Source organism: Bacillus rossius, chromosome 12 (assembly GCF_032445375.1).
Source record: "Bacillus rossius redtenbacheri isolate Brsri chromosome 12, Brsri_v3, whole genome shotgun sequence".
Taxonomy (NCBI): Eukaryota; Metazoa; Arthropoda; class Insecta; order Phasmatodea; family Bacillidae; genus Bacillus; species Bacillus rossius.
Genome location: NC_086339.1, coordinates 4,901,264 through 4,927,180, shown reverse-complemented (window position 1 = coordinate 4,927,180; position 25,917 = coordinate 4,901,264). Strand labels below are relative to the sequence as shown.

The following is a 25,917-nucleotide window of genomic DNA, read 5'->3' as shown; positions in this document are numbered from 1 at the left end:
AAAATGGCTTAAACGCGTGTTTTCAGAGTAATTTTTAGGCATAAAACAATCAGTACAGATTCTTGAAAGCACTTAAGGGGCTTGCATAACACTATTTATCTTCATTTTTCCGCCATATAATGTTACGGTCACCGCTAAAATTTCACAGTTATCCTGTGACGACGAGACGAATGCGCGCCAGTCCAGAGACTTGCGCTTAGAGGCTATACCGCGCTGGAAGCACCAGCGAGCGTCGCGCTTATCATCCCGCCTCACTGACACACATGTACCCCTGACGAGGCGGGCCCCTTAAGTGTAGAGAGTATAAACAGTCCTTTGCGAGAAAAAAAAATGAAAAATGGAGAACGTCCCTGGCACAAGTTCGTGTAAACTGTTACCAACTGCAACAAAAAAATATCTTCAGTTAAAATGTTTTATTATTATTTTTTTGTTTGATGCTTACGGTAATCTGAAACACAGAGGTACACTTGCTCATATAAATAGGAGCCACAACATAATTCATTCGATGATAGTTAGAGACCGGAAAAATTCGCGATTTCAATGACCAGTAGGATATAGGCCTACTCCATGATCCTCTATGCACTCGGGAAAATTACATCTGCTCATTGGCTACTGACTCGTGACACCTGTTAACTGGGACGCTAGTGATTCGATACTTCTTTTGTTTAAGGTTTTTCATTGGCCGAGTATCATTCAGATAAACTGTGGCCCTAACACTGATGCAGCAAAAAGGCAAACGTTTTTTGGATTATAGAATTTCTCACGAAATGAATACGCGAATTTTTCAGGTCTCTAGTGTTTAGCCTGGGAGTGAGGTCTCTGTTCGCCGCGAAGCGCAGCCGCCTGTGTGTCCTGAAGACATCCGGAGAACCACCAGCACCTCTCTCGCCGCGGCTTGGGTGTGTGAGGGAGGGGGGGGGGGGGACAGCTGTCAGGCCCGGGACGGGTCGTTACCACAACGCCGAAATACCATAACGCCGAATGTCAAAATTGACCACAACGCCGACAGCTAGAAAACTGCTGTGTACCACAACGCCGAAATAACAACTGAATGAATTTGTGTGTGTTTCTTAAAAAATGTACCTTAACGCCGAAATACCACAATCAAACCTAACCTTACCTAACCTAACCTAGCGTAATATAACCTAACCTAACTTAACCTAGCCTATCCTAGCCTAGCCTAACCTAACCTAACCTAGTCCAACCTAACCTAGTCTAACCTACCCTAGTCTAACCTAACCTAGTCTAATCTAACCTAGTATAACCTAACCTAGTCTAACATAACCTAGTCTAACCTAACCTAGTCTAACCTAACCTTTGTGGCAGTCCTGCAATGACATTTTTCGGCGTTGTGGTAATTCGGCGTTGTGGTACACAGCAGTTTTCTAGCTGTCGGCGTTGTGGTCAATTTGGTATTTCGGCGTTGTGGTGTGTCCCCGTTGGACCACAGCTGTGTGGGCGAGCCCGCCAAGTCCTGCCGAGATAATTACCTGCCGCGTGCATCTGGAGCACGACAGCTGCAGATGGGAGAGATAAGCGAGCCGCCTATTTTAGCAAGTGGACGTCATTCGGCTACAAATATCTCGTTGAATCAAGTCCAAAGTTCTAAAAGTTTTAATCTTTAAAAAAAAAAAAAAATCTGAAGAATTATAAATTGTCTTATCTTTGAGGTTTAGTTGCACACCTGCTGTTTATGTTGTTTGTTTGCTTCTTTTATTTTTTTTATTATTATTTTTCGATAACAGTTTCGTTTCAGCCAGGCTTAACATCCTTAGTGTGAGATCTTCAACTCCAGCACACAAGAGTAGGCTAATCACGTTGGAATAGACAACATTTGCATTGATCTGCACGCTGAATTCCGTAGTTCTGTTTGAGCTCCGGGTGGTTTTCAACTAACGGGGCCTTTCTTTGTCAGAGAGTTTGACATCGACTGAAGCCCACAGAGGTGAGTCCAGCCACGCGTGTGTGTGTGTGGGGGGGGGGGGAGGAATGCTCCATTCGTGGAGTATCTCGACGGCAGCTCTCGGCCCGCGCGAACAGGCCTCGTTGCACCAATCACGGCGAGAGAATGTTCAGTGTTGATGTGTAGCTTCTCACCTCTCGGCGGGAGTGATTTCCGCGAATGGGACGGAAGTCGCGCGGAATGGAGACGTCGTGTGACCACGGTGCTGGCATCTGTGGCGGATGCCGAGAACCAAAGTTCGCTAAGCCAAAGAGGAAACTTTTGAGTATAAATAGAGACCGGAAAAAATCGCGGATTCATTCCGCGATACGCCAAAATTCAAATACATATACCTTGTAGATGATTTTGCTATTGGCTTACTGTTAATCTGGACGAACCTCAACCAATTATAAACCCTCAACCAAAGAAGGATCGAATCACAGTCAAACCAGCTGGGACGACTCACAAGTCGGCAGCCAATGAACTTGCGTTACTTGCCCGAGTGTACAGGGGAATGCGTAGACTATCCTGAAGGCCGTCGAAACCCGCGAATTTTTCCGTTCCTTGAGTATTAACTGTTTTAGTGAATTTTAACAAGATGGGCAGTATTTCAACAAAAATTTCTTGTCGAAAAATTAGGTCCAAAGCCGGGGATTCGTATATTGTCGGAGCCGTTTCATTACATAGTTTAACCTTTTGCTGTGATTTGATAGTCGACGTAGCTGCTCCTGCAGCGAATCTAGCGGCGGGTGCGGAAACTACGTGTGATTCGCGTCCAGTAATGCAGTTAGAAACATAATTTTCGTATATTTATCACGCTGGGAATTAACTTTTAAGTAATTCTACGTTAAAAGGCGGTGTCCTATTTCCGTATTATAAGTGTATTTGAAACATAAGGAATACCCTAGAGACCTGCAAAATTCGCGGATTCATTGACCTCTAGGATAGACTCCACAGTCCTTTAAATACTCGCGGAAATGACACCTGTTCATCGGCTACTGACGCGCGAGACGTCTCAACTAGGCTGTCCGTAATTCGGCACTTTCTTGGTTTAGTGTTTTCCCCATTGGCTCACAGTTCCCCCGGATAAAATGTGGGCCGATCGCAGAAGCGGTGTCGAAGGTATAGTTGTTTTGATGCTAGCCTATCGCGAAATGAATCCGCGAATTTTGCATGTCTGTACATGCGTGAATTTACTCTTTACCGAGGTTAGATGTAACACAGCACTGAAAGACTCGCTCATAATTTTTCTTTCTTTCCAAACGCATAATTTGACTTGTTAATTTTTTTTTCTAGAACGTCCGAAGCCCGCCAATTTAGAAAATTAAATAAAAAAAGAAAGAGGTTTAACCACCCGCCGAGTTTCATCGGCCCAGCTGGCCTTGGGCTAAACTCGGCTCAATTGTGACGCACGCGTGGCTATCTCTGTAGGAGAGGGGGGGGGGGAGTGTGTTCGCGCGCAGGGAGGGAGGCTGTGCTCCTGAGCGAGGACAGATCTGTGACCTGTGACCTGTGACCCAGAGGCCCAGACGTGACAGGAGTCCGGCGACCTGATGCTGCAGTCGTCCGTCATCATGTGGCGTCCGTTAAAACTTTGAATATATATACTGTATAGAAGTCGCGAGTGGATAGGATTTACTCTACGTTTTTCAGAAGCGTATGATGAGGAGCTTGGGAACTTCACCCGCTGCAGTGCGCTGCCGTAACGCCCTGTATCGTCTTAGTTGTTATTTACACGTTAGAGCGCAGCGCTGTCGCCCGCTTTCATTCCCCGCACCCCTCATCAATCATTCACTGCAGCTCAAGGTCGTTCAACAGGAGGGGGAAGGGGTGTTTGAAGAGTTCGACACTTGTCCGCTAGGGACCACCACAAGTCGATGCCCTAGAGATGGTGGCGATTGCGGCGGTGAATTAACCAACTACCTCAAAACCGCATTAGAAATTTTAACCTGAGCTGGCGACTTCTATACAGTATATATATTCAAAGGTTAAAAGAACACCCCAGTTCCAACGGTACATTATTAGAGTCCCGGAAATTTCGCGGATTCCTCTGGCCTCAGGATAGAATTCAAAGTTATAGGTGTGCTCGACCCATGTTTACTTTCTCATTGGTTGATCTCTTAGCGAGAACATTTTTATCCTTGTTATTTGGCACTACCTGATTCGCTTACTTCTCTCCTAGTTGGACATCATTGGCTCACGGTCGTAGAGGGGCGTGTCCAGATAACTGCGGTCCAATCATGAACACAGTGCGACAGTGTGGAGGTTTGCATTCTAGCTTGCGACTAAATGAATCCGCGAAAATTCCGTGGCTTTATACATTATAACTAGGGACCGGAAAAAATTCGCGCTTTCAATGACCTCTAGGATAGACTCCATGATCCTCTATGTAAGTACTTGTGCAGATTACACCTGCTGATTGGCTACTGACTCGTGACACGCGTTAACGGGGAAGCTTGTGATTCGATACTTCTTTTGTCGAACGTTTTTCATTGGTCCAGAGTCCTTCAGATAAACTGTTTCCCAATCACTGAAGCAGCAAAAAAAGGCAAATGTATTTGGATTCTAGCCTATCGAGAAATAAACCCACGATTTTTTCTGGTCTCGAATTATAACTAGAGTCCGGAAAAATTCGCGGAGTCATTTCGCGATGGCTAAAATTCAAACACATAATACCTTTAAGCTGCTTTTGTTATTGGTTCACTGTTCATCCGGACGACTCTGGGCCGATGGGAAACACTCAGCCAAAGAAGTATCGTATCACAGGCAAACCAGCTGGGACGACTCACAAGTCAGCCAATGAACTTGCGTTACTTGCCCGAGTGTACGGGGGAATGCGTAGACTATCCTGAAGGTCATCGAAACCGAGAATTTTTTCCGGTCCCCACCGACCGGCCTGGCATTTGGACACGTTCCACCGGGGGCATGGCGGGGGCATGCGCATGACGTCTCCCGGGGAAGCATGGCCGTGCGCCTTAATGCCAGCTCGGCCGGTCCGCGGGATTAGCGCGCGAAATGTGACCGCCCGGCCGGCGGGAACCACACATAACTTAGAAAGTCACAACTTAGAAAGTCATAACTTAGAACTGTCATAACTTAGAAAACTTGGAAAAATCCACGTAACTTAGAAACACACAACTTAGAAACATGATAACTTAGAAACACACAACTTAGAAACACGCAACGCAGAACCACACAACTTAGAAACGTCATAACGTAGAAAGTCATAACTTAGAACTGTCATAACTTAGAAAACTCTAAGTTATGTGTTTTTTAAGTTGCGTGTTTCTAAGTTATGACAGCACCCCTCGGCCGGCGACAGCAGCGCTCTTCACCGAGGCGGCTTCGCACCGAACCAAGCCCCTCCACCCGTTGTTCACACACCTTCCCGGGAGCGCTGCTTGTTATCTACATCCAGTGCACTGTGTATCCTGGGCTCAGACTTGTTGCTCGATCAGGCAACACCGCCGCAGGGCTAGCTGCCACTGTACTGTCATCACAGCCACATGCGGGCCTCGAGGTCCGAGTGCAAGATCCGGGCATCGAACCACAGGCCCCCGCGTAGAGTTCCAGGCCGCGGATTGCCGCCCAACTACCTCTGGTTGTGTAGATAGATGTTAGGTTTTAACGGTGATGTAGATAACGGATGTTTGGTGACCCTGAGGTGTTGTGAGTTGGGTGGTTTTGGCGGGGGGTTGCAGTCAGGACTCGAACCCGTGCTGTGCTGTATCATTTCGCTAACAAGGGGTGTATTAAATCCTAAAAAAAAGGGGGAGGGGGGTTTGTCTGTAAAGTCGGTTTACAGACGATAATTTTACGTGATAACGTCATAAGAAAACATCGATGAAAAATTGAATTTTTTTTTTATTTTCAAATATTATTTACAGTTTTTGCAAATTTAATTTAAATGATTTTTTTTAAAATATAATCACGAACGATTAGTTAAAAAGCTTGCCTTAACCTGTTTGATATTGTAGAAGATTTTCTCGCACGGTGGTTGGCAGGTTCTTGCACGCTCGTCTCAGGCGGAACGTGACAAATGTTTCGTGCGTGCAGCCGGCGTTCATCGATTTATAAGACGTTATCACGTCAAAAATCTATCCTTCCCACTGACAAATGGAAAAGATTTGAAAGCAAATAGCTGGAAAAAGTGATTCCATCTCACTTCTCTCCCCTCCCCCCAACCACAGAAATAAAATTCTGCGTACGCTCTTGTTCGCCAAATGTTAAAATTAGCGTTGGCACGAGCAATTGCATTGTCACCAGAATGTGTCCGGCCACACGTGACCCACTGTTTGTCATGGGTAGGGACCGGAAAAATTCGCGAGTTCAATGACCTGTAGGATGAACTCCATAGTTCTACGTACACTCGGACAAATGCCACCCACTCACTGGCTGCTGTCTTGTGAGACGTCCCAGCGTAGCAAGCCTGTGATTCGATAAAGCTTTGCTTGGGTGTTTCTCATTGGCCCAGAGTCATCGAGGTGGAGTTGTGAGCCAATAGCAGAGGCGGCACTGAGGTATAACGATTTGTATTTTAGCCTATCGCGAAATGAATTCGCTTTATTTTTCCGGTCTCTAGCAATATTGTTGACGGGGCTTGTATCGTCTCCTGCGGGGGGTGGCAACCCTGCCCCTGGGGGGCGGCACCGGAAGTGCTTGTGTCGACGCGGGGGCAGGAGGCAGGAGCGGTCGTGACGCGACCTTCCAGGGTCGCCCGAGAGCGGCGGTTAAGTCCTGCCAACCTGCCCGACTCACCTTCCCTGCGGCGAGCATTACACATTCCCGCTCCATGAAACTTCCCTCGCTTCAGGACTCAGGGTCGCGAGACGGCGCTGGTTGATTACTCTCTCTCTCTCGCTCTCTCTCTATACGGCGGCAAGGCCAGCGGAGAAAGAGAGAGACGGAAGACGCTCGTGAGTCAGGAGGCTGGGCGTGACGTCACGCCAGCTGCGCGGCGGGGGAAATGGAGTCGCGGGTCTCTCTCCGAGCCGCCCTCCAAGTAGAGACCTGAAAAAAATTCGCGAATTCATTTCGCGATAGGCTAAAATTCAAATACATATACCTTTAAGCTGCTTTTGTTATTGGTTCACTGTTCATCCGGACGACTCTGGGCCAATGGGGAAACACACAACGTATCCAGGGGTGCCTACAAGGAGGGGTAACGACGCAGACTGCGTCATTAAAATTTCAGGGAGGGGGGGGGGGGGTGGTTAAAAGACGAGAAAAATGTATATATTATTTACATAATTATAGCTTCTAATGTGAAAATACGTTTCTGGTGCTTTGATAAAATTGAAAGTTATCTTGTAAATCAAATGTACAACCCCGCACTTTCCTCAACAAAAGCAGTTTGGCATCCGTCGGTTCAGGATGGAAATATTACCTGATATGATCAAAATTATTATTAGAAAATCAGTTTTAATTAATGCAAAATGTGATAAAATATAATACTAAAAAAGTAAAATATTATAAAATAATTGAGTAAATCATTGAGAAAATGACTTAAAATATATCGTGGGGGGGGGGGCGGGGGGTGCGCATCATTAGGTTAGGGGTGGGGTGAGTCATAGTGTTTGTGGGTGGGGGGGTGGGCACCTCTGACGTATCACAAGCAAACTAGTTGAGACGACTCACAAGTCAGCAGCCAATGAACAGCCGTTATTTTCCCAAGTATACTGAGGACTGTGTAGTCTATCCTGAAGGCCATCGGAAACGCGAATTTTTCCAGTCCCTACCTCGAAGTGACGGCTGTTCCCACCATGGCCTACCCGATTCGCAATTTTTTTTAAATCGTTCTACGCACATGCGCTACCGTCGGAGTTACTGCAGACGATATTGGCGCCAAGAACCCGCCCTGCGTGCACAAAACATTCGATGGGAACTCAAGTCATCCAACTTGTCAAACGAACATGGGCTGCGCTGGTGACGTCACGACCCTCCAACCTATTTGGGAGCGCAGTCACGGGGGAGAAACTCAAATTTCCGAGACTTGAGACCTAGTTTTTCATGTGACAACGTCTAATAAATCGATGAACGCCAGCTGCACGCACGAAAAAGTGTCCGTGACGCACATTGTCACGTTACGCTGTGTCCCGTTACGCTCAATGTACGCTTGCGCCGCATCTATCTCTCTTCCACTCGATTGGAACAACCCTCGATTTGAATTTTTCGAGGCACATTAAACTTGAAACACTCCCATTCGTTTCCTACTTTTCCCATCATCGTCCTATCCTTAACATAATAACACAGATTGGAAGAAGTTAAATAGCAAACATGTATAAAAAGTTATAGTTAAATAATCTGTTCGTTAAAGTAATAAACATATTTGAATTAATGAGTGCAAATAAAAGTAAATTTATCAATTAAATTGTAGATTTCATTTCACTCCTTCTTTGTATCCATACAAAATAGTGATAATTCAATAAAAATGATTCAATTTTATTCATAAAAGTATGCAATCATTTCATCAATGTTTTTGTTATGACGTTGTCACGTTAAACTATCGTCCGTAAACCGACTTTACAGACAACCAATTATTATTATTATTATTATTATTATTATTGTTGTTATTATCAACCCGAAACTTTGTATTAGAACCTCTATCCCGAGTAGTTATGAGCCCGCCCAACAGATAGCGTTACAGGAGTCGCACTTCTCTCTCTCCCTCCTTGCTCTATGGCTGCCCCGAGCGGTCGTGACGCAGCGACAGCTGACTCGCGCGAGGAATGCCGACGGCACGGGACACGCGCAGAGCCGACGGCACGTGCGCGAACAGACGGGAATGCAAACAGATCGCGGCGCAGAATCACGTCCTCGGTCTGTCTCCGTGTCCGTGCGCAAGCTCCATCACGGGCGCGCGCACGCAATCAAAAGTTTGTACAGGGAGTCCACGTCTTGCTTGTTGTGTTGTTAGTAGGGGCATGCAGATTTCGCGATAAGATTTCGAGACTAGCTGAAAGTTAAAACACTGTAGTATCGTCTGTATTTCGTGATTGGGTGAGTTTCCCCCAGCTACATATCGATTGTAACAACACCAATCACAGTAAGTCGGTGCGGAAGCAAAAGCGTCCTTAGTGGCTCGGTCAAATAAGGCAACGACTTCTCTCGCAGACGACCGCCAATCACAAGGAAGAAACCACAGGTGCGGGTATACCTAGTTACAGTCTAATAAGTGTTCAGATTTTTTCGCTAAAAATGCCTGCTCCTAGTTATATGCACAGTACTCACGTTAATTATAACTGCATCACAATCTAACAAGTAACCTCTTCATTTAATTCTATTCAAGTATTGTTTGTAAGGAACAGAGGCAGTAAACCTTCCAGCAGTGGGAAATCTACACGAGGGGGAAACAAACAATAATAAGGTTAACATTTTCTTCTAAATCCGCTGAAACCTGGAAATCGTGATTGTTACGCTTTTGCTTGGCGTTGACCAAACCTCAAATTAAATATTTCCTTGTTAGATAACAGTAACAAGGTTATTGTGATATAGCTTATACAAACACAAGGAAAACATAATCTTGTCCGAAATTCATCATAATGAGAGCTCATACGTTATACGCAATTTGTAGAGACCGGAAAAATTCGCGGATTCTTTTCGCGATAGGCTAAAATTCAAACACACATACCTCTAAGCTGCTTTTGTTATTGGCTCACTGTTCATCTGGACGACTCTGGGCCGATGGGAAATACTCAATTAAAGAAGTATCGTATCACAGGCAAACCAGTTGAGACGACTCACAAGTCAGCAGCCAATGAACAGCCGTTATTTTCCCGAGTATACTGAGGACTGTGTAGTCCATCCTGAAGGTCATCGAAAACGCGAATTTTTCCAGTCTCTAGCAATTTGTAATAAAAGCGTAGGTTTTGTATTTACTTACTGATGAATAGTAAAGCCTAAATGAATAGACGGAAATGAGTGTGCCCAATTCTAGCCACTGAAGGATCTGCTGATGCTTGCGTGGGTGGTTTCGACACAGTTTGAAGCGACGCCGTCATTATTGCACGTGCGCCCGCATACCGCTCCACAAAACGTGACGGGATTACGAAACACGACCGAGGCGCGACGCAACCTGGGCCGCAGGTTAGGCTCGGCCCCCTGGTACCAGGGGGGGAAATGGGGGAAGAGAGAGAGAGTCGCGCCGCCGACTCCGTTTCCCCCTCCGCGCGAAGTAGTGCATGCGCCGCGCTGACTCATGGGAGCCGCGAGGCCGCGGAGCGCAGTTTCGATTCGGCAGGCGCTGAGTGAGCAGGTTCGCGCGAGCGGTGTCCGCGCGGGACCAACATAACCTCACTCGTCCCGTGAGATACGCCCCGCCGTCGCGGGTTGGTTAGGGGGAGGGAGGGAGGAGAACCGAACAAAAAAACGTAACTGTCCACGATGCTTCTCGTGAAACCGCCACCGGCGGCGACGCCCCGACCCGAAAGTTGGGAACCGACGATGACGAAACGATACGCCATCCCGCCCTTATCTTCGTGAGACCCGCACTTCTGGAAGCAGGGCCAGTATCCCGGGAACGGATGTCAGTAATAATGAGCCACGCGGTCGCCACACCAACTCGCGGAACGAAGTGCATGTAAAATCCCTCGGTGCGCGTTTTTTTGCCTGTAATTGTTGTGATACTTGGGTGAACAGAAAGAAAAGCTTGCTCGCGGCTTGAAACTTCACTAATTTCCTCCGCGGTCTGTTTTTTGCTTTGGATTACCGCCCCTTCTTCCAGAACGTACATGTCAATTTCTTTCGGTGAGTACATACACTCTTTGTGGGTAGCATAATGCTTAGATGTAGCAAGATACAAATTAAATTTTTTAATGTATTGGGTATGTGAGTGCCTGGTGTTGGGAGACTTTGCGGTAGTTAAAAATTGTTTATATATTATTTCCAATTTTTAAATTGAGGAAGGAGCATCTTGCGTGTGTGTAGCACCTGTCCTTAGTGAAAGCATTGTTGCGAATTAATTTAATTAAAAAGATATTTAAGGGTTGTATTTCGCTGGACTCTCTACTTTGGCATTTTTTTCCGTCGTGCCTATCATTTTATAATCTGAAAGCTGTATATACGTGTTCAATTAAGGTATATTTCCCAGTTATTGGCATGTATTCGGCAATCAATCTGAATATGCCATTGTTTCCTATGGTGGAGGGCTGAAATCGGTTTTCCACTGGAATATAACATGTTTTTTTTTTTTTTTTTTTTTTTTAATAGACCGAAGTGTGCGCTCTTTCGAGTAAATATTTGCGTTAACGTTTAGCAGTTTGGCATAATAAATAATGTGCTATGTGAAAGAAAAAAACGCTGCTCGCGACTGGGGCGCTGCGTGGTGGCCGGCGCACGAAATAGAACGGCTGCGTGACCACTTGTTGAATTGTTGGACGCGTAACGGTTCAGACGTGGCAGCTGTCTCGTCTGTCTGTCCGTCCGTTCGTCCGGGCATGGCCGACTGGGGTTGCAGTTGTCAATGAAACACCTGCGTCGCGTGCCCTGACTGCAGAGGGCAATTACTTACCGCAGCCCCGACCTGCTGCTTTGTTTCCCCCCCCTCGTCCGAGGACAGGCTGTAGGGGTGCTGCAGTCACAACCCCACGTCACTTAATTAGAGCATCAGGTGTACCAACAATTACCCCGGCATATCATCAAATAAAAATGAAATTCTTCTTGAATTAAATCCTTGTGTACTGTATTTGAAATACTATTTAGCATTTTAGTGTAGTAGGTCCAATAATTGTTGAGAATACGTGGGAAAAAATATTTTTGAAGAATTTAAATGATAATATTAATTATTAATGTATATAAGATCTACATACAAACATGTCAATTTAAAGAACGTTAAAAGCATTGAGCACATCCTAAATAATCCAACTCATAGATTTTTTTTAAATCCAACCTCTCTGATTGATTGAATTTAAAGAGCGACAATGCCTAAAAATTTACTTAAAATAAATAGCCTTCGAATTCAATAGTACTGAAATCATTAGAAAAGAGTACGTGGAAGTGAACACTCAAGTACGTACACCACGTGTGTATGGTGTAACAAGCGCATGGCAACGCCTTTCCTCACACCAGAGGATGGCTGAGCCCAGGAAGATGGTACTTTTGTCTGTGATAACGCATGTTCAACCACACACGACCTCTAGCGCTCTACATCGGGACAGACTCACAACCGTGACCTTGAACCAAGCCCTTAACCAGGACTCGAACCCAGAACCCCTCGGTCCGAAGTCTGGGTTATGTTTTATAAATATGATGATATAATTGAGTAACGTCTAATAAATTGAATCTAGTTATCCTTATGGAACACTAATGTCCAAGGTGCGATTCAAACCCACAACCATGAAATTCCTAAGAGGAGAAAAATTTAAATTACAGTTTTCAAGTCAATTCGAAAAGAGATCAATGAACTCATGACATTTTTGGACATTAGCACTTGAGCATCTAGGCCGGTCTTCAGATACATTCACGCAACAATTTCTACGCCTTGTTTGAAATGCGATGCAGGTTTTTGGAAGTAACCGTTCTTCTCGGAAACGTTCCTGACTCACGCATGTATACCTGTGCAGGTATAAGAATTCCCATCACAACCCTATAGGCTAGCTCGCGAACAGGTGGAAATGTTCGGGTGAGTCACAACACTGCCGCTAAACAAAACAGAGTCCTTGTCCTTGGACCTCGTGACGTTAGGACGGATATACAAATACTCCGCCGCCTTCGTCATTCTGTCATCGGGGAAAAAATTAATGCATCCGTCCTTCAAAGTGTTCGGCAAGCTCATACATACTTTTGACGGTGGTTTGGTTGGGCCAGTCAGCTGTCACAGTAACATAGGCGTGTGGAATTTAATTTGTTCCTTCAGATAATTTTTTTTTTTTTTAAAGATTTTTGCAATGGGAGTGCATGACTTGATGTAAGCTTTTGGGCATACGCCATTGTTAAGCACATGTATGTCTGTAGAAGAAAACTACAAAAAACACAAAAGACAAAAACACAAATTAAGCAAAAAAATTGCTGTTGTCAACAGGATATAAACACCACATAATATTCCATAACAGGAATATGGTCAACAAACAAAGAAAAACAAAGAAAAATGGACTAACAGAACGAAAAAAAACCCCACAAATGATGACAGCACAAAAATATTGAACAAAAAAAGTATTTTTTGCTTAAGTTGAGTTTTTGTCTTTTGTGTTTTTTTGTAGTTTTTTCTACAGACATACATGTGCTTAGCAATGGCGTATGTCCAAAAACTTACATCAAGTTCAGATAATTTGCATATTAACACTTCCAAAAATTCAATCACGACTGCGAATTTTTCCGAGAAATTGCTAATACAATATGTACAGGAACACGACATAAATAGCAAACAGAGAGAGGAAACATGGATGTTTGGCAGCACTTATTCGTGATAATATTCTGACGGACGGATTGAAGTCGACTAGATGGGTGGCGTTGTCGAACAAACAAGATGTCGGACAGAGGCGATAGGCTGTAGCAATTCCGGCTTCAAAAAAGTATGCTATTATTAGAGCCACGGAATTTTCGCGGATTCATTTAGTCGCAAGCTAGAATGCAAACCTCCACACTGTCGCACTGTGTTCATGATTGGATCGCAGTTATCTGGACACGCCCCTCTACGACCGTGAGCCAACGATGTCACGCTAGGAGAGAAGTAAGCGAATCAGGTAGTGCCAAATAACAAGGATAAAAATGTTCTCGCTAAGAAATCAACCAATGGGAAAGTAAACATGGGTCGAGCACACCTACAACTTTGAATTCTATCCTGAGGCCAGAGGAATCCGCGAAATTTCCGGGACTCTAATGATTATTAAAAACACTTCCGCTGGATGGCAATAGTATTGAAATTTGTAAATTTTAAAAAAGAATATTTGCTTCCCTAGCTGATAAACATTTTGTTTTCCTCTTGAGCGAGCCAAGGAAAGCCATGTTTTGCAATTTAAATTTTTTACGAAGTCATGTGAAAAAAAAAATACGCCCTTGAGTTTGTTATGAATAGAGACCGGAAAAATTCGCTGATTCATTTCGCGATACGCTAAAATTCAAATACATATACCTTTAAGCTGCTTTTGTTATTGGTTCACTGTTCATCCGAACGACTCTGGGCCGATGGGAAACACTCAATCAAAGAAGTATCGTTTTCACAGGAAAACCAGTTGAGACTACTCGCAAGTCAGCAGCCAATGAAAAAGGCGTTTATTTCCCCCGAGTATATACTGAGGACTGTGTAGTGTATCCTGAAGGCCATCGAAAACGTGAATTTTTCCAGTCCCTAGTTATGAAATCTTAAATCTGATAAAAAACATTTCCCCCCCCCCCCCCCCCCCCCCAGGCACAGCGAAGGAGCTAGTTGTGGATAAAAGCGAACTGCACACCGAGCCAATAGGAAGCGTGCTAGCTCAGCACCTGCGCCTCGGAATAAAAAAGAAGTTTTCCTCAGCCTGCCTCGTGCACCAGACAGGCCGAGACGAGGCGAATTCCTGACGGTTTGCCTCACCGCCTGGAACGACTTCGGCCGCGCTCGGCCGTCTCCGCGCCTGTCAGAGAGGGACAGGCGGAGAGAGAAAGCTGGGAAACTTCCACACGAGAGAGAGAGAGAGAGAGAGAGAGAGAGAAGTAAAGCGACGCGCAAGCCTCGTGGTGGTAAATTTAGACGCTGAGTCACACGGCTTTCGCCCCGTCTCTTTCTCACCGCAGCGCCACCCCTCCTCTTACTTTACAATTTACGTCTCCCCTCTTTTTTTTCCCCACTACGGCCCTTTTTTTTGTACCGCCGCTACGCCGCGCTGTCCAAGAGGGAAGTAAGTGTTCTTCACGGCGCTCGAATCTGCTCTGCAGTGCGGTGGAAGCCGTGGGGGAATGCGCGGCCAGTAACATTAGCTTCCTTTGAAGAGCGAAGCTACCCTAGAGGTTTGTCGCAGCCACTTCCCGTAGAGACGATTCCTTGGCCGGGTGGTGGTTTGGAGTGTTTCAGTTCTGCCGATATCCTTCCGCGGGTTTGAACGTAGCGCCTCTCCATAGTGACGCTAGCGAGGTGTGGAATAACATGGGTTTTTATAATTTCGCCATTACAAACTTTTTTTTGAAGAGAGGTTTAAACGGATGATGTTCGAATGGATATTTTATTTATTCATCGTCTTTATTAGTTAGAACGAATAACTAGCGGCATGCATATTTCGCGAAAAGATTCCGAGACTATATGAAAGTTAAAACACTGTAGCATCGTCTGTGTTTCGTGACTGGGTGAGTTTCTCCCAGGTACACGTCGAGTGTTACAACACCGATCGCTAGAGACCTGCAAAATTCGCGGATTCATTTCGTGATATGCTACAATTCAAATAATTATACCTTAGCGCTGCTTCTACCACTGGTTCACTGTTAATCTGGAGGACTGGGGGCCAATTAGAGACCCTCACTCATAGAAGTGTCGAATCACAGGCCATCCAGTCGAGACGACTCACAAGTCAGCAGCCAATGAACAGGTGGCATTTGCCCGAGTGTGTAGAGTGTAGTAGAGTCTATCCTACAGGTCATTGAAATCGCGAATTTTTCCGGTCTCTATCATTAAGGGGCCTCCCTAGTAATTTTTTTTTTGGCGAGCTGGGCTACTGGCCACGTGCTGAAGCTAGTGGGTGGGCATGGCTCCTGAGGGGAGGGGGGGAGGTTGAATGGGAGTGATTGGAGGGGGAAGGCTCTTGTCACTATCTGCTGGAGTCCAGTTGCTGTGTTATCTGCGGATAAGGTCACGGCTACATACCGCTACATACACCAACATGACCAAATGCTCGTACCGCCTTGCTTGATTCTCGACGGTGTTTATTAATTGGAAAAATAAGATTAGTGTTTCGCTCCAGACTTTATCCACGAATTGAAAACAACTTTTAATTTGTGTTTAAATTTTGACGTGACAACGTCTAATAAATCGATGAACGCCGGCTGCACGCACGAAAAAGTGTCCCGTAACGCACATTGTCCCACTACGGATGTCCCACTACGGAAGTGTCCTGATATGCTCATTGTACGCATGCGTGGAATATCTCTTCCACTCGATTGGAACAACAATCGATTTGACTTTTCAATCATGTTTTCGTCGTTTGAATTATTAATATCATGTAATTTAACGATCGTCCACCGATTTTCAGCACAATCGGTACGGTTATTTAAAAGTAATGTTGAATATTAAAATACGTTTTTAACCAAGAATGGTGTTTTACAGTTACACATAATAATTCAAATTACACCCGGGATCTTTGGCACAATGTTTTAAAAAATATTGTAACACGTCATTATAAATAAGTTTGGTGTATTTGGGATGCGTATTTGTTATTAAATCGTATTATAAAAACGAAATAATATTATTCCCTTGCAGTGCTACTATCTATGGTGACGGACGCGAACCGAACGAATCGGGCTATCTATCCACGACACGTGAACTGTTTCGTCGACTGTTTATAAAGTGAAGTGAAAAGTTAATGCGGTTTTCATTTCTTATTACAACAACAATTTCGGCAATAAAGGTTAATTATTCTTGCATTTTAAAAACCTGATTACTAGTATAATTTCAAGTATTTATTCTTTTATTATTAAAAAAAAGTACCATCTGTCGGCGAGTGCAGTAATAATAGGTTATGTTAGATATTTGATTACAGTTTATTTACATATATGAAAACTTGTTCATAATTATATTTAAACGCAAAGTTAATGTGGTTATCATTGCTTATTACAACAATTTCGGCAATAAAGGTTAATTATTCTTGCATTTTAAAAATCTGATTACTAGTATAATTTCAAGTATTTATTATTTTATTATTAAAAAAAGTAGCATCTGTATGGCGAGTGCAGTAATAATAGGTTATGTTACAATTGACTAAAAAGTTATGGTGATTAATATAATTGTTGATAGATATTGGATTACAGTCTATTTATATGAAAATTTGTTCATAATTATATTTAAACTTTATATCTAAAGGCCAGTTTTTAAAATTAATTACAAGTCATCTACACGTGAACTGTTTCGTCGACTGTTTATAAAGTGAAATGAAAAGTTAATGTGGTTTTCATTGCTTATTACAACAACAATTTCGGGAATAAAGGTTAATTATTCTTGCATTTTAAAATCTGATTATTAGTATAATTTCAAGTAATTATTCTTTTATTATTAAAATAAAAATGATTCAATTTTATTCATTAAAGTATGCAATCATTTCATAAATGTTTTGTTATGACGTTGTCACGTTAAACAATCGTCCGTAAACCGACTTTACAGACAACCAATTTTTTTTTTAAGTTCACATACCACAATATTTTGGTTTTTGAATGAATCAATTTAAGTTGCTAAAATTTCCAACTCTTTATTGCATACTTTGCTGTTAAACAATTGTATTTTTCTTGTCTTTTATTACCTAATCGAGATTTAGGAATGAGTCTCTTAAGGTAGGTATACATAATCTTTATTGTACACTACGACTGTTTATACAGCTAATTGTAAAATGGTTGATAATTTTTGTACTAAATGACAGATGGTCCATAATTGCATTTGTTAAAATTAAGTTTGTAACATTATTTATAAAGGAAAATACTTGTGAAACCATGGCTGATTTTTATCAAATATTTTATTACGAAATCAGAAATATATATTTTTCAAAAAAAAATTTTTTTTTTCATTTTGTGTTAGGTACAAATGTGTGCGCGAGCGCAATGCTATGGAAATCCTTTCGAGTTGTGTTAGTTTGTGCGCGTGTCAACTGTGTTCCTTTGGCCACCATGACGGTAGCGAGCAGTGTAGTTCCAAAATGGTTCCCCCAACAAGGATAGGCATACTAGAAGCAATCATTGAGAATTTATTTCTGTCACAAGGGTATCGTTTTCGTTCCCTTTACCTTCTTACCCACACACGAGACGGGAGGAAAACTACTAATATTTTCAGAATTAGCGGAAAATAAATCTCGGAATTTAAAGCGGCGACTTTAGGTTTTTAACACATCAATTTTTCCATAGAAAAAAAACAAACAAACAAACCTTTATACTTATAGTTTTACGTTATTTCTTTCATCCTCCAAAACAGTACCAAATTGAGTCAAATTCGGTCATTTGCTGATTTTTATTTTGTATTTTGATACGTAAAATTAAAAAAAAAAAAATTAAAACCATACTCACGATTGTTGTAGTTTAATTTCGGGGGAGAAAAAAAATTCAGATTCATAGTGTCGATGAATAATTTCATTCTTTCTTCATTGGCTGCGGCCGTTGTAAGGTATACTGTTTTTCTCAATGAGCCAGTGGGGACGTGTTTTATTGTGCACGTCCAAGATTCGTCAGAAGTCAGCAACAGGAAATGTGGTCAAACCTTGATATCGTGTACTCTAATGGTGCAATTGGCCGCAAGTTCTCTTTTTTTTTTTACTCAAGATGAGGATTCGAAATAAATTCATGAACGTTGACCAAATTTTGACAAGTCGTGGGTGTTAGTGTGGAAATGGTGGGTCAGCCAGGTAATCTGGCACAGTGTCCGTGCAGTGTGACTGGTGGATGACTCAGGACGAAGGGGCGAAGGCAAGTGCGATGTCTCGCCGCTTTGCGGTGTGGTGATCCTTGCGGCTTTCCCGCGGTGCGATAGGGGCGTATCTCGGCTTTGGCGTCCTCTCTTCCTGTCAACAAGCTATGCGACTCCGCAGTGTTAACAACTTAGGAAAAAATTAAAAGATCTTACTAAATGGTTAACAGGGATACTTAGAGACAGGAAAAATTCGCGGATTCATTCGGCGATAGGCTAGAATTCAAATACATATACCTTTTAGATGATTTTGCTATTGGCTTACTGTTAATCTGGACGAATCCCAACCAATTATAAACCATCAACCAAAGAAGGATCGAATCACAGTCAAACCAGCTGGGACGACTCACAAGTCGGCAGCCAATGAACTTGCGTTACTTGCCCGAGTGTACAGGGGAATGCGTAGACTATCCTGAAGGCCATCGAAACCGCGAATTTTTCCGGTCCCTAGTTGTGAGTCAATAGCAGAGGCAGCACTAAGTTATAACGATTTGTATTTTAGCCTATCGCGAAATGAATTCGCGAATTTTTCCGGTCTCTATTTATAACTAGAGACCGGAAAAATTCGCGGATTCATTTCGTGATAGGTTAAAATTCAAACATGTGAACAATTCTGCTGGTTCTGCTATTGGCTCGCAGTTTAACTGGATCTCTCAGGGTAAATGACAGACTATTGACCAAATAAGCATCGAATCACAAGCTACCCAGTGGAGACGCCTGACAAGTTAGCACCAAATGAACACGCGTGTTTGCTTGAGAAATGCAGAGAATAATGAAGGCTATCCTAGAGGTCATTGAATCCGCGATTTTTTCAGGTCTCTATCTTTAACTGACGTAATGCGCTCTTTAAAGTAACAACTAAATCTCTATACCACCATTTAGCTGGTTTAGACGTGAAAGGAGCTCTTAAACTGAATTGTAACCAAAATATGTTATGCTATCCAAATGGGAAAAAGGGGTTTGAAGGTCGTTCTCATTTTGATTTCAATTATTAGCATGGCAAAGATTAAACACGCACTTCTTTACGTCTTACCTCCATGTCTTACCGCTTCATTGGTTTGTAGCATTTCCACATCATCATTTCCGTTTTTGGGGATTTAAAACTATGTTTCATTGAAAGTGTCGTCACAACCATGCTTAAAATATCTACTATTAATGTGAAAATATCAGCCTTGTTTTCAGTACAAAAATGTTGTCTCTCATAGAAGCTTATTTTGAGTGTGCCCATAACTGGGTCATATAGTACTATAAAGTTCTCATACATTCCTATTTTTGTAATATTTCTTAAAACAATAATGTAACCAGCAAACGGGGTATAGACCTAGCTTTAAGGGGCATTGTAAGCTACAACCTTGGATTTTTTTTTTAAACTACTTGCCCCAGCTTGAGGTACAGGTAGGTTATTTATTTCACGGCTCAACAAAGCCTTGTCGAAGTCAACAGTCGTTGTCTAGTGTAAGTGGTGCTTCAACTATGTACAGTCTCTGAAGGTACATAGTCGTTATATTCTCCCGAGGGTACATTCTGGGCCTGTTCGAGATACCAGATTGATATCCAGTAATCAGGATATATGTTTATTTTTTTTGACGTAATAACGTCTTATAAATCGATGAACGCCGCGCCGGCTGCACGCACGAAAAAAGCATGACTCATTGTCACGTTCCGCCTGAGCCGAGCGCGCAAGGAACAGGCCAAACCACCGTGCGAGAAAATCTTCTGTAATATCAAACAGGTTAAGGCGAACTTTTTTAAACTAATTGTTCGTGATTATATGAAAATGAAATTATTTAAATTAAATTTTTGCAAAAAAAAAATTGTAAATAATATATGTAAAATTAAAAAAGGATGCAATTTTTCATCAATGTTGACTTATGACGTTATCACGTAACATTATCGTCCGTAAACCGACTTTGCAGACAACCCCTTCCCCTTTTTTAAAAAATAAGATGCACGTAAGAAAACAGATCCAAGATGGAGGGGTATGTTCTGCCCCCGTGCAAGCAGGGAGGTGCTAATTGAGCCCTCGCCGCCAGATGGTGGGTGCAGTGCCTGGTAAGAAGCGGGGGGGAGAGGTGTTGAAGAGGCCTCGGCCTGGTGTGTTCACAGCCGGGCCCGATATAGCCCGCGAGGCGCGTGACGTCACCATGCTGTGCCTGTCGCCCGGCCGGCCGCGCGACGGCCTCAGACTGGCTCTGAACAGGAGCCTGAGCGAGCCGGGACCTCCGGCGCCGCAGCCCCCGCTGCTGCCGCCTCCGTCCACGCCGCCGCCGTCGTGCGCCAAGCGCTGCAAGCTGGAGTCGGTGAGCCTGCCGGCCAGCCCGTGCGCCGACTCGGTCACGCTGCAGAGGTCGCTGGTCATGAAGAAGGTGCGCGTGCTGGCGCCCGACGCGCTCGCCGAGAAGCTGCGCCAGCAGCGCGAGGAGACCTCCTGGGGCTGCGCCCCCAAGGGCTTCCTGCTCGTCGACTGCCGGCCCTTCATGGCCTACAACGTGAACCACGTGCGCGGAGCCATCAACGTGAACTGCTCGGACCGCTTCAACCGCCGCCGCCTGCAGCTGGGCAAGGCCACGCTCGCCGACCTGGCGGCCACGCGCGACGGCAAGGAGGCCCTGAGGAGGCGCGCCTTCAAGGAGGTGGTGGTGTACGACGACTGCAGCACCGAGTTCGAGAGGCTGCCCGTGTCGCACCCTCTGTTCCTGGTGCTGACCACCCTGGTGGAGGACAACAAGGAGCCAGCCTTCCTCGTGGGTGAGTACCTGCCAAACCTCATAGTCCTCCTGTGTGACACCTGCTGTTCCTGGTGCTGACCATCCTGGTGGAGGACAACAAGGAGCCGGCCTTCCTCGTGGGTGAGTACCTGCCAAACCTCATAGTCCTCCTGTGTGACACCTGCTGTTCCTGGTGCTGACCACCCTGGTGGAGGACAACAAGGAGCCGGCCTTCCTCGTGGGTGAGTACCTGCCAAACCTCATAGTCCTCCTGTGTGACACCTGCTGTTCCTGGTGCTGACCACCCTGGTGGAGGACAACAAGGAGCCGGCCTTCCTCGTGGGTGAGTACCTGCCAAACATCATAGTCCTCCTGTGTGACACCTGCTGTTCCTGGTGCTGACCACCCTGGTGGAGGACAACAAGGAGCCGGCCTTCCTCGTGGGTGAGTACCTGCTGAACCTCATAGTCCTCCTGTGTGACACCTGCTGTTCCTGGTGCTGACCACCCTGGTGGAGGACAACAAGGAGCCGGCCTTCCTCGTGGGTGAGTACCTGCTGGACCTCATAGTCCTCCTGTGTGACACCTGCTGTTCCTGGTGCTGACCACCCTGGTGGAGGACAACAAGGAGCCGGCCTTCCTCGAGAGTGAGTACCTGCTGGACCTCATAGTCCTCCTGTGTGACACCTGCTGTTCCTGGTGCTGACCATCCTGGTGGAGGACAACAAGGAGCCGGCCTTCCTCGTGGGTGAGTACCTGCTGGACCTCATAGTCCTCCTGTGTGACACCTGCTGTTCCTGGTGCTGACCACCCTGGTGGAGGACAACAAGGAGCCGGCCTTCCTCGTGGGTGAGTACCTGCCAAACCTCATAGTCCTCCTGTGTGACACCTGCTGTTCCTGGTGCTGACCACCCTGGTGGAGGACAACAAGGAGCCGGCCTTCCTCGTGGGTGAGTACCTGCCAAACCTCATAGTCCTCCTGTGTGACACCTGCTGTTCCTGGTGCTGACCATCCTGGTGGAGGACAACAAGGAGCCGGCCTTCCTCGTGGGTGAGTACCTGCCAAACCTCATAGTCCTCCTGTGTGACACCTGCTGTTCCTGGTGCTGACCACCCTGGTGGAGGACAACAAGGAGCCGGCGTTCCTCGAGGGTGAGTACCTGCTGGACCTCATAGTCCTCCTGTGTGACACCTGCTGTTCCTGGTGCTGACCATCCTGGTGGAGGACAACAAGGAGCCGGCCTTCCTCGTGGGTGAGTACCTGCTGGACCTCATAGTCCTCCTGTGTGACACCTGCTGTTCCTGGTGCTGACCATCCTGGTGGAGGACAACAAGGAGCCGGCCTTCCTCGTGGGTGAGTACCTGCTGGACCTCATAGTCCTCCTGTGTGACACCTGCTGTTCCTGGTGCTGACCACCCTGGTGGAGGACAACAAGGAGCCGGCCTTCCTCGTGGGTGAGTGCCTGCTGAACCTCATAGTCCTCCTGTGTGACACCCTCTGTTCCTGGTGCTGACCACTCTGGTGGAGGACAACAAGGAGCCGGCCTTCCTCGTGGGTGAGTACCTGCTGGACCTCATAGTCCTCCTGTGTGACACCTGCTGTTCCTGGTGCTGACCACCCTGGTGGAGGACAACAAGGAGCCGGCCTTCCTCGTGGGTGAGTACCTGCTGGACCTCATAGTCCTCCTGTGTGACACCTGCTGTTCCTGGTGCTGACCACCCTGGTGGAGGACAACAAGGAGCCGGCCTTCCTCGTGGGTGAGTACCTGCCAAACCTCATAGTCCTCCTGTGTGACACCTGCTGTTCCTGGTGCTGACCACCCTGGTGGAGGACAACAAGGAGCCGGCCTTCCTCGTGGGTGAGTACCTGCCAAACCTCATAGTCCTCCTGTGTGACACCTGCTGTTCCTGGTGCTGACCATCCTGGTGGAGGACAACAAGGAGCCGGCCTTCCTCGTGGGTGAGTACCTGCCAAACCTCATAGTCCTCCTGTGTGACACCTGCTGTTCCTGGTGCTGACCACCCTGGTGGAGGACAACAAGGAGCCGGCCTTCCTCGTGGGTGAGTACCTGCCAAACCTCATAGTCCTCCTGTGTGACACCTGCTGTTCCTGGTGCTGACCACCCTGGTGGAGGACAACAAGGAGCCGGCCTTCCTCGAGGGTGAGTACCTGCTGGACCTCATAGTCCTCCTGTGTGACACCTGCTGTTCCTGGTGCTGACCATCCTGGTGGAGGACAACAAGGAGCCGGCCTTCCTCGTGGGTGAGTACCTGCTGGACCTCATAGTCCTCCTGTGTGACACCTGCTGTTCCTGGTGCTGACCACCCTGGTGGAGGACAACAAGGAGCCGGCCTTCCTCGTGGGTGAGTGCCTGCTGAACCTCATAGTCCTCCTGTGTGACACCCTCTGTTCCTGGTGCTGACCACTCTGGTGGAGGACAACAAGGAGCCGGCCTTCCTCGTGGGTGAGTACCTGCTGGACCTCATAGTCCTCCTGTGTGACACCTGCTGTTCCTGGTGCTGACCACCCTGGTGGAGGACAACAAGGAGCCGGCCTTCCTCGTGGGTGAGTACCTGCTGAACCTCATAGTCCTCCTGTGTGACACCTGCTGTTCCTGGTGCTGACCACTCTGGTGGAGGACAACAAGGAGCCGGCCTTCCTCATGGGTGAGTACCTGCTGGACCTCATAGTCCTCCTGTGTGACACCTGCTGTTCCTGGTGCTGACCACCCTGGTGGAGGACAACAAGGAGCCGGCCTTCCTCGTGGGTGAGTGCCTGCCAAACCTCATAGTCCTCCTGTGTGACACCTGCTGTTCCTGGTGCTGACCACCCTGGTGGAGGACAACAAGGAGCCGGCCTTCCTCGTGGGTGAGTACCTGCCAAACCTCATAGTCCTCCTGTGTGACACCTGCTGTTCCTGGTGCTGACCACCCTGGTGGAGGACAACAAGGAGCCGGCCTTCCTCGAGGGTGAGTACCTGCTGGACCTCATAGTCCTCCTGTGTGACACCTGCTGTTCCTGGTGCTGACCATCCTGGTGGAGGACAACAAGGAGCCGGCCTTCCTCGTGGGTGAGTACCTGCTGGACCTCATAGTCCTCCTGTGTGACACCTGCTGTTCCTGGTGCTGACCACCCTGGTGGAGGACAACAAGGAGCCGGCCTTCCTCGTGGGTGAGTACCTGCCAAACCTCATAGTCCTCCTGTGTGACACCTGCTGTTCCTGGTGCTGACCACCCTGGTGGAGGACAACAAGGAGCCGGCCTTCCTCGTGGGTGAGTACCTGCCAAACCTCATAGTCCTCCTGTGTGACACCTGCTGTTCCTGGTGCTGACCATCCTGGTGGAGGACAACAAGGAGCCGGCCTTCCTCGTGGGTGAGTACCTGCCAAACCTCATAGTCCTCCTGTGTGACACCTGCTGTTCCTGGTGCTGACCACCCTGGTGGAGGACAACAAGGAGCCGGCCTTCCTCGTGGGTGAGTACCTGCCAAACCTCATAGTCCTCCTGTGTGACACCTGCTGTTCCTGGTGCTGACCACCCTGGTGGAGGACAACAAGGAGCCGGCCTTCCTCGAGGGTGAGTACCTGCTGGACCTCATAGTCCTCCTGTGTGACACCTGCTGTTCCTGGTGCTGACCATCCTGGTGGAGGACAACAAGGAGCCGGCCTTCCTCGTGGGTGAGTACCTGCTGGACCTCATAGTCCTCCTGTGTGACACCTGCTGTTCCTGGTGCTGACCACCCTGGTGGAGGACAACAAGGAGCCGGCCTTCCTCGTGGGTGAGTGCCTGCTGAACCTCATAGTCCTCCTGTGTGACACCCTCTGTTCCTGGTGCTGACCACTCTGGTGGAGGACAACAAGGAGCCGGCCTTCCTCGTGGGTGAGTACCTGCTGGACCTCATAGTCCTCCTGTGTGACACCTGCTGTTCCTGGTGCTGACCACCCTGGTGGAGGACAACAAGGAGCCGGCCTTCCTCGTGGGTGAGTACCTGCTGAACCTCATAGTCCTCCTGTGTGACACCTGCCGTTTCCTGGTGCTGACCACCCTGGTGGAGGACAACAAGGAGCCAGCCTTCCTCGTGGGTGAGTACCTGCTGAACCTCATAGTCCTCCTGTGTGGCACCTGCTGTTCCTGGTGCTGACCACTCTGGTGGAGGACAACAAGGAGCCGGCCTTCCTCGTGGGTGAGTACCTGCTGAACCTCATAGTCCTCCTGTGTGACACCTGCTGTTCCTGGTGCTGACCACCCTGGTGGAGGACAAGGATGCAGTGTTCCACATTGTTGATAAGGCTGCCCCTGTTACCTATCGCCTACCTGTAGTGTATTAAACCATAGGATTGCCTCTTTCACTGTCTCTACTGTCGTTTTCATACAAAAGATACATTAAACTCATTGTTACAAAACTTTTAATCCTCTAGATAACTTCAGTTAACATATTGTTTACAATAATATTTAGAATGTGTGATTATGGTAAACTCGTTTTTAAGTAACCGATTAGATACCAATAATAAAGTTATATTTAACAATAACATATTGATTACCTATAAAAATTCTGTCATAATAATAAACACTATTTAAAGTTGGTTGAAAAAATTCAGTAAATATCTACTTTTTAATGATACATTTACAATTACACAAATGCTACCTATGGTAAAATCATGGGTTAGAATACAAAAGAGAATTTCTTCAGCAAACGTGTTTTCG

General features: G+C 46.2%; 1 protein-coding gene across 1 annotated transcript in view; it reads left to right on the top strand.

Moving 5' to 3' along the window:
• The window catches only part of LOC134537239 (uncharacterized), a 36,874-nt gene extending 11,419 nt beyond the window's left edge, over positions 1 to 25,455 (top strand). The window contains exons 3-4 of the mRNA XM_063377506.1: positions 20,613 to 21,254; positions 25,301 to 25,455. Coding sequence (XP_063233576.1) covers positions 20,613 to 21,254; positions 25,301 to 25,455 — 797 coding nt within the window. The remainder of the gene's footprint in view (positions 1 to 20,612; positions 21,255 to 25,300) is intronic.
• Positions 25,456 to 25,917: the final 462 nt, after the last annotated feature.